We start from the raw sequence: 14,678 nt of genomic DNA on the forward strand, positions 1-14,678 counted from the left end.
GTCCTTCGGCCTGGCAACCGCACCCAGAACATTCTCCAAAATTGTGGTCGTAGAGGTGGCACTGAGGAAAGAAGGGATCCTGGTGTACCCTTACTTAGACGACTGGCTGATCTGAGCGAAGTCATTGGAAGAGAGCCTTCAGTTGACCAGCAGGGTCAGGTCCCTGCTTCAGGAACTCTGTTGGATTGTGAACATGGACAAGAGCAGCCTCAAGCCCTCCCAGTCCTTAGAGTACCTGGGAGTCCGATTCAACACCAAGCAGGACAAGGTCTTTCTCCCTCCCTCGAAGAAAAGGAAACTGATGCGTCAAGTATGCCGGTTGATGAACACAATGCGCGTGGAGCTATCTCCAGGTCCTTGGCCTGAGGGTGTCAATCCTAGAGGTTAGTACCATTGGCGAGGGCACACATGCAGCCACTTCATCACTCCCTGCTGTCACGTTGGAACTCACTGTCTCAAGACTACATGATTCGCCTCCAACTACCGATGGAAGTATGTTCTTGGCTCTAGTGGTGGATACAGGAAATGCATCTAAGCAAGGGTGTAAGCCTGTTCCCACTGTCCTCATGACGGAAGCAAGCTTCCGAGGGTGGGGAGCCCACTATCAGGAATCGACAACCCAGGGGCAATGGACCAAGGAATAGGTGCACTGGAACATAAATGGCCTGGAAGCCCGAGCTGTCAGATTAGCATGTCTGCAATTTAGCCACAGGCTCCAGGGACAAGCAGTCAGTGTGATGTCGGACAATGCAACAAAGGTAGCCTACATCAACTGCCAGGGAGGAACCAAAAGCCACCAAGTGTCTCTGGAGATAGACCCCCGAATGGAATGGGCAGAGTTAAATCTACAAGGGATCTTGGCCTCCCACATCACGGTTAAAGACAATATCCGAGTACAGCTCCTTTTTGGCGGGTGCTGTTTTCGTCAGAGCTCTCCTGCGGTTTGCTGCATGGTGCTGAAATCCAAGATGGCTGCCTGCCGTGCATGTGGCGCGGCAGGGGGCAAACTGGATTCGTACTCTCTGTGTTAACTGCGGGTCGGGAGAGGAGGGCTCCTCTGGAGGGGGCCGCTCAGTTAGGCTAGGCCTAACTGAGGCCGGGCCTCCCGCCTCTTCAGCGCTTATGTTTGGTTGAGTACAGTTACGGTCACCAGTTTTAATCAAGTTATTAAATTGTATTTATTTTTTAATAGTATGTCCACAATGGCCTTTGAAGAGAATACTGAATGGCTGAGGTCACAGCAGGGGTATATCTAAGGTGACGTCAGCTTTGAAACCTGACTCAGTCTCCATCTGCTAGCAGGGGAGCACATAACCCATTGGTCCTGAGTCCATCTGTCTACACTAAGGAAAAATAAATTATCAAGTAAGTAATTTCTCCATTGAAACCTGTCTCAAGGAATCTGGAAAGCTGGGCCCAGAGCAGAGTCAGTATAACAGACAGGTTACCTTGCCTGTGCTCTTTTGCAGCCGAACACTCTGAAACTGATTATTGCTGTACAGAGCACGTAGAATAATTTATTTCTGATTTTATCTTTGTTTTGTTGCTTTCAGATGGTATCGTACTCGACAGTGCTGACTGCCATCAGTAAGGTATGCACCATGTCTAGACTGCACCACTAATACACTAAAGGGGTTCTTGGCCATTCTATAACATCACTTCTCCTTCATGGCAGACATGTTAGAGGAAATTCTCCCCCAAATACACTGCCACTCATTCTTCCTGCTGCCCTCACCCTAGGACTGAGGGCATTATTTCCATTACAGGCTTACACTCTCCTTCTCCCTCAACACCAATGGACAGGAGACTAGAATCATGGAGAGGACCTAGAATTTCTTTTCCTGTACATACTCAGATCATTCCAGACCAGTGGGTTGTGTATCCCTACCAGCAGATGGAGTCAGAGAACAAAAACTTTGGACACTGCTACATAAGAGAGAGAGCCACCTGCAGTCCCTCAGTATCTCTCTGACTCCAGCAGATGGTAGAGGTGCAAACCTGCAGTCTAGGGTTTAGTTATATAAAAAAAAAAAAAAAGTGTAGTTAGTTTTAGATTAGCTGAGCTGAGATTTTGCTCCCTGAGGTGTTAGGCACCGTTGCAGGCCATCCCTCCAGTGGAGCCGGGCGTCCAGGGGGATAGATACCCCTGACTGTGTTTCGCCTGCACCCTGCCGGAGGGCCTGATAACCAGAGGCTTCTGGTTCCCTCAGCCTCCGAAGCTGTTCCCGGTTTACTCTGGACCTGCTGATGTTGGCTAAACTTTTTATTTAAAAAAAAAAAAAAAAGAAAAGTTATTTCATCAAAACCTAAGAAGTTCCTCAGGTAGGCCTCTGGTCTTAGTCGGGGACCGGCCGGGACAGTGGGTACTGCGGCCCGAGGAGGAGACCGGGCAGTGTCTGGGGCATGTGAGGGTCAGCAGCCCGGGGCTCCGGACGGGTGTGACATCAGACGCGATTGCTTGCTGAAGGAGGGGGCTCCCTCATCTCTTTCGGGGCACGTGCTGGTTCTTTCTCATATCCCGCGGTGGGAGTGACGCTTTCGGGACCGGCAGCTGCGGGCCCCGGTGCCTTGGTCCGCAGGTGCTTTGGTCCACCAGCGGGTGGCTGAGTATGGCTCCTTTTTGGCGGGTGCTGTTTTCGACGGAGCTCTCCTGCAGTTTGCCGCATGGTGCCAAAGTCCAAAATGGCCGCCTGCCGCGCGTGTGGCGCGGCAGGGGGCAAGTTGGATTCATACTCTCTCTGCGTTAACTGCGGGTCGGGAAAGGAGGGCCCCTCGGGAGGGGGCTGCTCAGTTAGGCTAGGCCTCCGTTTGGCCGGGCCTCCTGCCTCTGCCTCGAAAGTCAAGGAGTCTGAACTCGTGGTGCCGGGGGGAATGCCCCTCCCCCCTTTCCCCTATGGAGCTGGTTTACACGCCTCCGGACAACACTGTACAGCCCGAGCTCCCGCAGGGGTTGGGGGAGCAGCCTGTGGACTTTTCTCCTGAATTTGTGCTGCTTCTTCATCAGGCCTTTTTGGCCAATCAAAGATCCGGAATTAAAAGGACAGAAGCGGTCAGCGGACCCAGCCAGCAGGAGATCCAAACGTTCTCAGGATCCACTGCGGCCCCTGGGTCTCTGTCAGGCTCGGGGTAACATGGCCTCCAGCGGGTATGCTTTGGGGGCGCTGCAAGGTGGCCCCCTAGACATGTGAGGGACAGTCCTGGGATCTGATCCCTCCCCAGACCTGGGAGATCCCGACACGGATGACCCGGCCTTGGATGGATTCCCAATCCCGGAGGGGGATGACCCTTGAGTTGTCCGGCTGTTCAAGCTGAAGGAGCTGCACCCATTGATTCCCCAAGTTTTAGGTCTCCCAGGAAGAGTCGGATAGTGAAGGGGGTCAATCCGGTGCTCGATTGGTCTGCGAGGATCAACAACCACCTTTCCTCTGCCCAAGAAGGTCAGGAAGTGGGTGACAAAGGGAGTGGGAATCTTCTGATTCTGGCTTGAAGGTGGGCTGAGTGATGGCAAAAATGTACTGCCTCTCGCTCTCTCTGGTGACATTGGACCTTCTAAAAGTGCCGCGGGTGGATGCGGCTGTTTCGGCAGTCACCAAGAAGACAACAGTCCTGGTGGCTGGGGCGGCTGCTTTGAAAGACATGCAGGACCACAAACTGGAAACTGAGCTGAAGCGTTTGTTTGAGGTCTCCGCGCTCGGCCTCGTGCGGTGGTGTGTGCCAGCATGATGCAGCGTGTCTGTCTGTATTGGGTCCAGAAGGTTGTGGAGGCGGTAGCAGCGGGTGATTATTTGCCCTTGCAAGCGGCCCGCCTTGAGGCAGGAGTGGCTTATGGGGCGAATACTCTCTATGATTTGGTTCGCACCGCTGCACATAGTATGGTTTCCTCTGTGGCGGCTCGCAGGCTTTTATGGTTACGGAACTAGTTCTCTAAGGCGCAGCTCTGTAATCTCCCCTTCAAGGGAAAACTCCTGTTTGGGGAGGATTTGGACCAGTTGGTGAAGGTATTGGGGGATACTAAGGGCAATAGGTTGCCAGAAGATAGGAAGCAGAGTAAGAAGGTTTTTCCTTCACAAGCTCGTTTTAGGGATTCTCTGTGTTTTCGTTCTGGTAAACCTGTCGTTTCCCTCCCCCTACCGGGTCCAGGCAAGGCTCTGGTCGTCTGCAGTCCTTTCGTGGAGGTCGTCTGACTCCCAGAGATGGTACAGGTCAGGGCTCAGAAGACGGTAAGCCTCTCCAATGAGGCCAGGGGCTCCCATGCCCATGTAGAAGCTGTAGGAGGCAGATTATCCAGCTTCTACAAGGAGTGGGAGAAGATTACCTCTGACAGGAGGGTCTTGGAAGTAGTCCGGTATGGTTACGCTCTAGATTTCTTGTTTCCAATTCAGGACACCTTTGTGTAGAGTCTTGTGTGATTTCTCGCAAGAGGCCGTGTGGGCAACTCTCCTGAGGTTACTCGATCTCAACGCCATTTGTCCACTCCCTCCTGCGGAGCAGGGCCAGAGGCGGTACTTGGTGTACTTCGTGGTTCCCAAGAAGGAAGGGTCCTTTTGTCCTATCCTCGACTTGCAGAAGGTGAACTGGTGCCTACGAGTTCCCAAGTTCTGCATGGAAAAGCTCCGAACAGTGCTTTCAGCGGTGTGCAAAGGGAGTTCCTTGCGTCCTTAGATCTAACGGAGGCTTATCTGCACATTCCGTTCTGGCAGGACCATCAAAGATTCCTGAGGTTTGGCATTTTCAGTTTGGGGCTCTTCCCTTTGGGCTGGCCACGGCTCCTCACATGTTCACCAAGGTGATTGGTAGTACATAAGAAATTGCCATGCTGGGTCACACCAAGGGTCCATCAAGCCCAGCATCCTGTTTCCAACAGAGGTCAAACCAGGCCACAAGAACCTGGCAATTACCCAAACACTAAGAAGATCCCATGCTATGGATGCAATTAATAGCAGTGGCCATTCCCTAAGTAAACTTGATTAATAGCAGTTAATGGACTTCTTCTCCAAGAACTTATCCAATTCTTTTTGACCCAGCTACACTAACTGCACTAACCACCTCCTCTGGCAACAAATTCCAGAGCTTTATTGTGCATTGAGTGAAAAAGAGTTTTTGCCCATTAGTCTTAAATGTGCTACTTGCTAACTTCATGGAATGCCCCCTAGTCCTTCCATTATTCGAAAGTGTAAATAACCGATTCACATCTACTCGTTCAAGACCTCTCATGATCTTAAAGACCTCTATTATATCCCCCCTCAGCCGTCTCTTCTCCAAGCTGAACAGCCCTAACCTCTTCAGCCTTTCCTCATAGGGGAGCTGTTCCTTCCCCTTTATCATTTTGGTTGCCCTTCTCTGTACCTTCTCCATCGCAACTATATATTTTTTGAGATGCGGCGACCAGAATTGTACACAGTATTCCAGGTGCAGTCTCACCATGGAGCAATATAGAGGTATTATGACATTTTCCATTTTATTAACCATTCCTTTCCTAATAATTCCTAACATTCTATTTGCTTTTTTGACTGCTGCAGCACACTGAGCCGACAATTTTTTTTTGCAAGTTTTTATTTATGCATGAAAGGCATATCAGACAGAAGAACATGATATCCAGATTATTAACATGTAAAAATACAAACTGAATTTGTGATCAATAAAACAACCATAAACAACCAATGTCTCGTCTCAGTTTTGAAGCCAGATTACATTATCATACCCAGTCGCAGACAATAGCCTCTCAATAATTTTTTCCCCCCTAACCGCTCCCCTCCCTCTAATTCCCATCCCCCTCTCCCCCCCTCCCCAGATTTCCCTTAAGTAATCTCCATAGACGAGTAGAGCCAACAACCAGCCTACTGTTGTAGCCATGTCAGGTAAGGTGCCCACACATCCTGAAATTTACCCACCCTATCATGCCGAAGTGCGGTTAAGTAACCCATCTGATAGATCCTTCCCAATCGTGACTGGACCTGCGACAATGTAGGGGCACCATCAGATTTCCATCTGAACGCTATTTCACTTCTAGCAGCGATATATATCTGTATTAGCAGCGTGGCATGCTTGTCGCTGAGATCCCCGTTTCACCAGGCTTAGGAGACACCCCTTGGGATCCAGTCGTATCGTAACTCCCAGGACTTGGGTTGCAAACCCCGTAATTATATCCCAAAAAGCTTGTATCTTGGACACCCCCACCACATGTGATAGAAGGTCCCCTTACCGCCGCATAATCTCCAGCAAGTACCACTGACTCGGGGGTTCATACGGTGCAATTTGTCCGGGGACATATACCATCGATACATTAATTTATATCCGTTTTCTTTGATGTTTGCGGATACAGAGCTCCTACCCACTAGCATATGACACCCGGTCCCACTCGTGGTCCTCTAACTGTTGACCCAAATCGGATTCCCACTGTAATTGATAGGATCCTTTGGTTTTATCCGCACTGTTAGAAGTAAGTAGATCCTAGATATCGGTTTAGATAAAGGACTGCGCTGATCACAAAAGGATTCAAATAGGGATTTACCTCTGGAAAGCTCCCCTGACGCCCCCTCCGATCATAAAAAGTGAGTGACTTGCATGTATGCGTACCAATCCCTTCGTGTTCCCCCGTACTTTTCCTGGATCTCCGCCAAACCCAACTCAGCTGACCCCTGGAAACATTTGTCCAGCCTTCGTTAGCCCCATGCAGGTCCATCTATCTGAGAAAGCTTTTTCCAATCCCGGGGGGAGAACCCAGTGTTGCGCAAAAAGGAGGTTAAGTGGTAAATCCTCTTGGACCCCGCCACCCTAGGCCTCCACACTGCCCAAAGTCGCAACACCGCCTGGGTGAACGGCGTCAGAGAAGATACGTTGACTTTCCCGACATCCTTACTCCACACCCTGGTTGCCAATGGAAAGTCACCAGATGCTGCCTGCTCGATTGCAATCCAGGATTTAAGTGCGCCCGTCGCGTGCCAACTGACGATCACACCCAATAGGATTGCAGTATAGTACCAACCAATATTAGGGACATTAAGACCTCCCCTCGTTCGGTCCCTATATAAAATGGTCCTAGAAACCCTAGGCGGTTTATGCTTCCATATAAAGCGGAACAATTTTCTCTGCCATATCCTGATAGCCCCATCCGGCACCGCCACCGGCAACGTCTGAAAGACATAGCAAAGCCGGGGTAGGATGTTCATCTTAATGGCCGCTATCCTGCCTAGTCAGGATAGATCAGTCCTGTCCCACCTGTCCAAGTCTTGTTGTATCTGAGACCACAAGGAATCATAATTGAGTTGATATAGAGACTCCAGATGGGCCCCCAGTTTAACCCCCAGGTATTTTATAGAGTCCTTAGCTTGGCGAAAAGGCAGTGCTTTCCCCACGGACGCATACTGAGCCTCTGTCATGGAAACATTTAGCAGCTCAGACTTGTCAGCATTGATCTTAAAGCCTGACAGTCTCCCAAACTCCCGAATCTCCTCTAATAAGACTGGTAAGGAGAGCTCTGGCTTGCTGAGAGTAAATAACAGATCGTCTGCAAGAGCGAGATCTTGAAATCTAAATCCTGAACCGATATGCCGTGTATGCCCGCATGCCGTCTTACTTTCTCGGCCAGTGGTTCTAACGAGAGGGCAAACAACAAGGGCGACAGTGGGCAACCCTGTCGCGTGCCCCTCTTAACTGCGAAAGGGTCTGAGTACGCCCCATTGATTTTGATTCGAGCATGCGGACCACTGTAAAGTTTTCTAACCCAATTAATAAAGAATTCCCCTATACCCATAACTTCCATAACCTTAAATAAATACGGCCAATGCACCCGGTCGAACGCTTTTTCAGCATCCACCGTCAACAGCACCCGACGGGATTTCCTTAGACTGTGCCACCACATCAGTTCCACTACCCTGCGAACATTGTCCGAGGCGAGCCGGCCAGGAATAAATCCCGACTGGTCCCCAGCCACCAACCTAGGAGCTACTCTACCAAGGCGAAGTGCCAGCGCCCTCGCCAAAATTTTCAGGTTCAATTGTTTATCAGGGATATTGGCCTGTATGACCCGCAGAGGGTGTGGTCTCTTCCGGGCTTGGCCAGCACTGTGATTCCTGCGGTATTGGATTCCTTAGATATTATTCCTCCCCCCCGAAGATCATTATACATATCCACTAGCGGAGGTAACAATTCTGCACTAAAAACTTTATAAAAACTTTCCAGAGAACCCGTCCAGCCCAGGAGCCTTCCCCAATTTGAGGGCCCTTAATAATAAGGGATATCTCCCTTTCCCTCAATTCCTCATTGAGCGCAGAACACTGCTCTGGAGATAGTACCGGTAGAATCGATAGCTTGTAACGATTGGTCTATCTCCTCCTCCGAGCAGAGGGGCTCCGAGTCGTATAGTTTTTCGGTAAAATTGATTGAAACATTGCCCAATTTCATGCTGAGAATACACATATTGCCCCTGATCTCCCTTAAGCTTAGTAATTTGGGATTGCGCTGTCTTTTCTTTTAATTTACGGGCAAGCTGTCTTCCAGCCCGATTACCCCATTCAAAATGGTGCTGTTTCAGCAGCTGAAGTTGGTACGCTATCCGATCCCCATCTAAAACCTGAAGCGCCTGCCGAGCGGCCAATAGGGGTTGTAATAGACCAGGGTCGAGAGTACGCTTATGCCTCAATTCTAGCTAGCCACTCTCTCCAATAGAGAGAGTCTCTCCCGGTCCCTCTCCTTCTTAACATATGCCGCTCTGGCTATACACAAACCCCTCACATAGGCCTTTAAGCTATCCCAGACAGTCCCTGGTGACACTTCGCCGTTCCCATTAATATCCAAATAATCGCTAATGTGCTGCTTAAGCTGTGCCACAAACACCTTATCTTCAAGCAATCTATCGTTCAGTCTCCAAAATTTAGTGCCAGCCCGGGAGTCTTTGGTCTGTAGAGTGAGCCATACTGGGGCATGGTCGGACCATGTTATAGTGCCCACCTCCGCTTCCAGGACCTTCCCCACTAAATCCGTATCCACCAGAAAGTAATCAATCCGGAATAGGATTGATGGGGGTGGGGAGAAAAATGTATAGTTCCTGGATGTGGGATTGCGCAACCTCCAAATATCCAGGAGACCACGATCTCCCACAAGATGTTTAAGGGTTTTCCGTGCAAGTTTTCCCCCCACTCCACCACTGTGGGAGTTATCCAGATAAGGGTATCTCGTGAGATTAAAATCTCCCCCCACAATGAGGCGCCCTTCGGCCAGTCGCTAATGACAGCCGATAGTTTTCGTATAAAACGCAACTTGATCTACGTTGGGGGCATATACATTCAGGAAAGTATACTTTTCTTCATTAATAGTTGCTTTTACTAGTATATAGCGACCCTCCACATCCCGGATCTCAGAAAAAAACATCCGCCACTACCATATTAGCAAACAATATCCCAACCCCTGTGTATTTATTCTGAACAGTAGCTGCAGCATGGAAAACTTGGTGGGTAACCTTTAGAAACCAACAAACGCTCGTAGCGTTTTCTAATGTGGGTTTCCTGGCAGAAAATAATATCCGCCTTGTGATGGGCCATATCACGTGTAAACATTTGCCGTTTGTGATACGTGTTCAGACCCTTGACATTAATGGAAACTATTTTTAAAGGCTTCATGGTGCTGTGTTAAAGGGCAGCCAAAGCCACAATAAAGTCACTGCATAGCCGCCGAGACTTCGCCCTCCAAAACTTCCCTTCATAACTGTTCGCCTCTCGCCCCATGGAGTTAGTCCTACTCCACAATTACTCCTCACCGTGTTCCCCCCCCCTCCCCCCCCCTTCCCCCCAACCCTCCCCCCCTTCCCCACTTCCAACCACTCTGTACAGAGTGAATCCCCTCCAGTAGAGACCTAACGTCACCGCAGGACCTGAACAGGATCCCCTCTCCTCCATATCAATAAACACAAAAGCAAGTTTAACATCATAAACAGTTAACCCCCTGTGATAATCATGGGTGCTAAATCATGGTCCCTTGTGATTTAAGCAGACCCCCTGTTAATCCACTGCATACCACAGGTCCAGTAATATCGGCAGAACTCAAACTCAGTCTATTCCTCCATACCCTGGCAGTTACCCGCCAGCTCACCAGGCCACCATGTCACAGTCCAGACTAGCTCATCCTGGTTCCTCGAGTCCCGAGGTGCCTGCGGATCTGCGGCGTAATCTTCTTCCCCCATTGTCCACTCTCTTCCAACTTGGGCGATCGTGTTTTCCGCTATTACTCCCTGCAGAAGATGCAGAGGGCCCCTCGGCAACCCACGGCTGGTAAGCCGGCGCCCCCGCAGTATGTCTTTTCCGCTTCCATCACTCGCTGTACACGGGACTGTACGCCGTTTATCGAGAAGAGTAGACCAAATGGGAAAAGCCATCTGTACTTAATATTTTGGGCGCGAAGTATGTTGATGACATCCTTAAATTCACGCCTTTCCGGATAGTGGAAATTGCCAGGTCTTGGAACACCTCAATTTTACAGTCTTTCCAAGTTATAGAACCATGGGCTCGCGCTGCTCGTGCTACCGCCTTCCTTAACAGAAAGCTATGAAAGCAGGCTATTATGTCCCTCGTCTGCTTGTTCTCTCGGGTTACCAAAAGCTCTATGTGCTCTCTCTAACACCACTTCCCACGGCTTCTCCTGGATACCCTCTGGATCCAACAAATAAGCACAAATGTCCTGCACCACTTGTGTGCAATCTTTAAAGGCGTCCCCTTCTGGCACCCCACGGAATCTGAGATTTACTCGCCTGGTTCTGTTTCTAGATCTTCAACATGGGAATGGAGCTCCTCGTGAGCATCCCGAAGCTGTCCCAGCTCCTCCCGGACCGAGTCCAGCTCTGCTTGCGTGTCCTGCAGGCCCTGCTCATTTTCGGCCAGCTCTCCTTTCAGTTCACGGACATCTGTTTTGTGCTCTCTAGCATATCTCCAAAGCTCCTGACGGAAGCGGGCCATGTCCCCCCCGCAATTCTTGAAACCAGGCGCGAAATTCTCCCCGGTTAGGGATCTCCGCATCCGCGGGTGCGATCGCCGTCTCCCGCCTCCCCCTCCGGCTCCGGAATCGTCGCCATCTTGCCTGCTTCCTCGAGTGCTGCCACTGTGCTCGCCGCCGCAAAGGAGAAGCGATTTAAATCAGGCTTTTTCCGTGGAGTGACCATGAGTGATGTGCAGGGACCCCGATACACCCAAATTCAGAGTTCGCCGATCCAGCTAGGCGCCGATGGGGGTGGATAACCGGTGGAGGAGAGGGGAGCCGAGGTCTTAAGCGGCCATCTTAGCAGGTGACGTCACCGGTCTCCTGAGCCGACAATTTTAAAGTATTATCCACTATGATGCCTAGATCTTTTTCCTGGGTGGTAGCTCCTAATATGGAACCTAACATCGTGTAACTACAGCAAGGGTTATTTTTCCCTATATGTAACACCTTGCACTTGTCCACATTAAATTTCATCTGCCATTTGGATGCCCAATCTTCCAGTCTTGCAAGGTCCTTCTGTAATGTATCACAATCCGCTTGTGATTTAACTACTCTGAATAATTTTGTAACCTCACTCGTCGTATTCCATATATATATATATATAAAAGCACCGGTCCAAGTACAGATCCCTGAGGCACTCCACTGTTTACCCTTTTCCACTGAGAAAATTGTCCATTTAATCCTACTCTTTGTTTCCTGTTTTTTAACCAGTTTGTAATCCACAAAAGGACATCGCCTCCTATCCCATGACTTTTTAGTTTTCTTAGAAGCCTCTCATGAGGGACTCTGTCAAACGCCTTCTGAAAATCCAAATACACTACATCTACTGGTTCACCTTTATCCATAAGTTTATTAACCCCTTCAAAAAAATGAAGAAGATTTGTTAGGCAGAACTTCCCTTGGGTAAATCCATGTTGACTGTGTTCCATTAAACCATGTCTTTCTGTTTGCTCTACGATTTTGATCTTGAGAATAGTTTCCACTATTTTTCCCGGCATGAAGTCAGGCTCACTGGTCTATAGTTACCCGGATCGCCCCTGGAGCCTTTTTTAAATATTGGGGTTACATTGGCCACCCTCCAGTCTTCAGGTACAAAGGCTGATTTTAATGATAGGTTACAAATTTTAACTAATAGATCACAAATTTCATTTTTGAGTTCCTTCAGTACCCTAGGATGTATACTATCTGGTCCAGGTGATTTGCTACTCTTTAGTTTGTCAATCTGGCCCACTATATCTTCCAGGTTTACAGTGATTTTGTTCAGTTAGTCTGTCTCATCACCCTTGAAAACCATCTCCGGAACTGGTATCTCCCCAACATCTTTATTAGTAAACACGGAAGCAAAGAATTCAGTTAGTGTTTCTGCAATGGCCTTATCTTCCCTAAGAGCCCCTTTAACCCCTTGGTCATCTAATGGTCCAACCGACTCCCTCACAGGTTTCTTGCTTTGGATATATTTTAAAAAGTTTTTATTATGAGTTTTTGCCTCTATGACCAACTTCAATTCAAATTCTCTCTTCGCCTGTCTTATCAATGTTTTACACTTAACCTGACAATGTTTGTTTTATCCTATTTTCTTCATATGGATCCTTCTTCCAATTTTTGAAGGATGGTTTTTTTGGCTAAAATAGCCTCTTTCACCTCACCTTTTAACCATGACGGTAATTGTTTTGCCTTCCTTCCACCTTTTTTAATTTGTGGAATACATATGGACTGCGCCTCTAAGATTGTATTTTTAAACAATGTCCATGCCTGTTGAACACTTCTAACCTTTGCAGCTGCACCTTTCAGTTTTTTTCTAACTATTTTCCTCATTTTATCAAAGTTTCCCTTTTGAAAGTTTAGTGTTAGAGCTGCAGATTTTCTTATTGTCCCCCTTCCAGTTATTAGTTTAAATTTGATCATGTTATGATCACTTTTGCCAAGTGGCCCCACCACCGTTACCTCTCTCACCAAATCCTGCGTTCCACTAAGAATTAAATCTAAAATATCTCCCTCTCTTGTTGGTTCCTGAACCAATTGCTCCATGAAGCAGTCATTTATTACATCCAGGAACTTTATGTCTCTAGCAAGTCCCGATGTTACATTTACCCAGTCAATATTTGGGTAATTGAAATCTCCCATTTGATGCTATACACTCTTACTCTCCCATCTTATTTCTTAGACTTCTGGCATTGGCATACAGACATTTCAAAGTGTGTTTTTTGTTTGTATTAACAACCTGCTTTTCAGGTTGTTAGTTGTTAGCTCTGTGCAAAGAAGGGATCTTGGTACATCCATATTTGGACGATTGGCTCATCCAGGCGAAGTCTCGGGAGGACTGCGAGAGATCTCTTCAGAGAGTGATGACTACCCTATGGTCTCTTGGTTGGGTTATCAATCTGCAGAAGAGCCAGTTGGTGCCCACTCAATGCCTGGTGTACCTAGGTGTGCGGTTCGACACGCAAAAGGGCAAGCTCTTCCTGGCGACAGACAGAGTGCGGAAGTTACAGACTCAGGCCTTCTTCACTTAATGGGGCCAACAGCCTGGGATTATCTCCAAGTCCTGGGCTCCATGGCTTCCACATTAGAGCTGATGCCTTGGGCTTTTGCGCACTTAAGACCTTTACAGCATGCGCTGTTGTCCAGGTGGAGCCCTGTGTCGGAGCAGTTCCATATTCCATTGCCTCTTCTTCAGGAACCCAGACGCAGTCTCTCTTGGTGGCTGTTGCATCGCAACCTGGAGAAAGGGGTGGAGTTAGACCCCACCCCCCAGCTTGGGTGGTCGTCTCTACGGATGCCAGCCTCTCTGGATGGGGAGCGGTGTCTTGAGACAAGACCGTTCAAGGCCTGTGGCAAATGTCGGACAAATCTTGGTCCATCAACAGACTCGAAACCTGGGCGGTTCGCCGGGCCCTTCAGGTGTTCCTCCCCTTAGTCAGGGGTCGAATGGTGCGCGTTTTTGTCTGACAACACAACCACAGTGTTGTATATCAACAGGTAGGGGAGAACCAGGAACCCTGCGGTGCAAGCACGACGGTTGTTCGCCTAGGCACAGATTCATCTTGGGGACATCGTCGCATTGCATGTCGCGGGACTGGAAAACGTGCAAGTGGACTTCCTCAGCCAACAGCACTTGGACCCCGGAGAGTGGGAGTTGTTCTCTGAGGCGTGGAATCACATTTGTGCCAGATGGGGTGCGCCGCAGTTGGACCTGATGGCGACTCGAGCCAACTCGAAAACGGTTCGATTTTTCAGTCAAAAGAGGGAACACAGATCAGTGGGGCTCAATGCTCTGGTGTGTCCATGGCCCACAGGATTTCTTCTCTGTCTTCCCCCTGTGGCCCTTGATAGGCCTCGTTCTCAGGCAGATAGAGTCGCATTGCGTGTCTGTGGTGCTCGTGGCTCTGGAGTGGCCCAGGCATCTCTGGTTCGCGGATCTGGTATGACTGGTGGAGGACGGTCCTCTTCGTCTAGCTCATCTTCCGCGCCTTCTGCGTCAGGGGTCTATATTCTCGGATTGGGTCGATCACTTCTGTCTCGTGGCTTGGCTTTTGAGAGGCGGAGGTTACGTCTGAAAAGGGTATTCTGAGTCTGTAATTTCCACTCTTCTTCAGGCTAGGAGATCTGCTACGTCGATGGTGAACGCCAGGGTTTGGCAGGTGTTTGAAAGTTGGTGCTTGCAGAGGAACCTGAGCCCCCGTGGCTGTGTGGGTGTCCCAGATGTTGGA

The 14,678-nt window shown here is 49.2% G+C and overlaps 1 protein-coding gene across 1 annotated transcript in view; it reads left to right on the forward strand.

The window, feature by feature from the left end:
- Window positions 1-14,678, forward strand: part of MED24 (mediator complex subunit 24) — a 134,263-nt gene that overhangs the window by 20,426 nt on the left and 99,159 nt on the right. The window contains exon 3 of the mRNA XM_029572517.1: window positions 1,554-1,592. Within this exon, the coding sequence (XP_029428377.1) occupies window positions 1,554-1,592 (39 nt within the window). The remainder of the gene's footprint in view (window positions 1-1,553; window positions 1,593-14,678) is intronic.

Source organism: Rhinatrema bivittatum, chromosome 12 (genome assembly GCF_901001135.1).
Source record: "Rhinatrema bivittatum chromosome 12, aRhiBiv1.1, whole genome shotgun sequence".
In the NCBI taxonomy this organism is placed as follows: Eukaryota; Metazoa; Chordata; class Amphibia; order Gymnophiona; family Rhinatrematidae; genus Rhinatrema; species Rhinatrema bivittatum.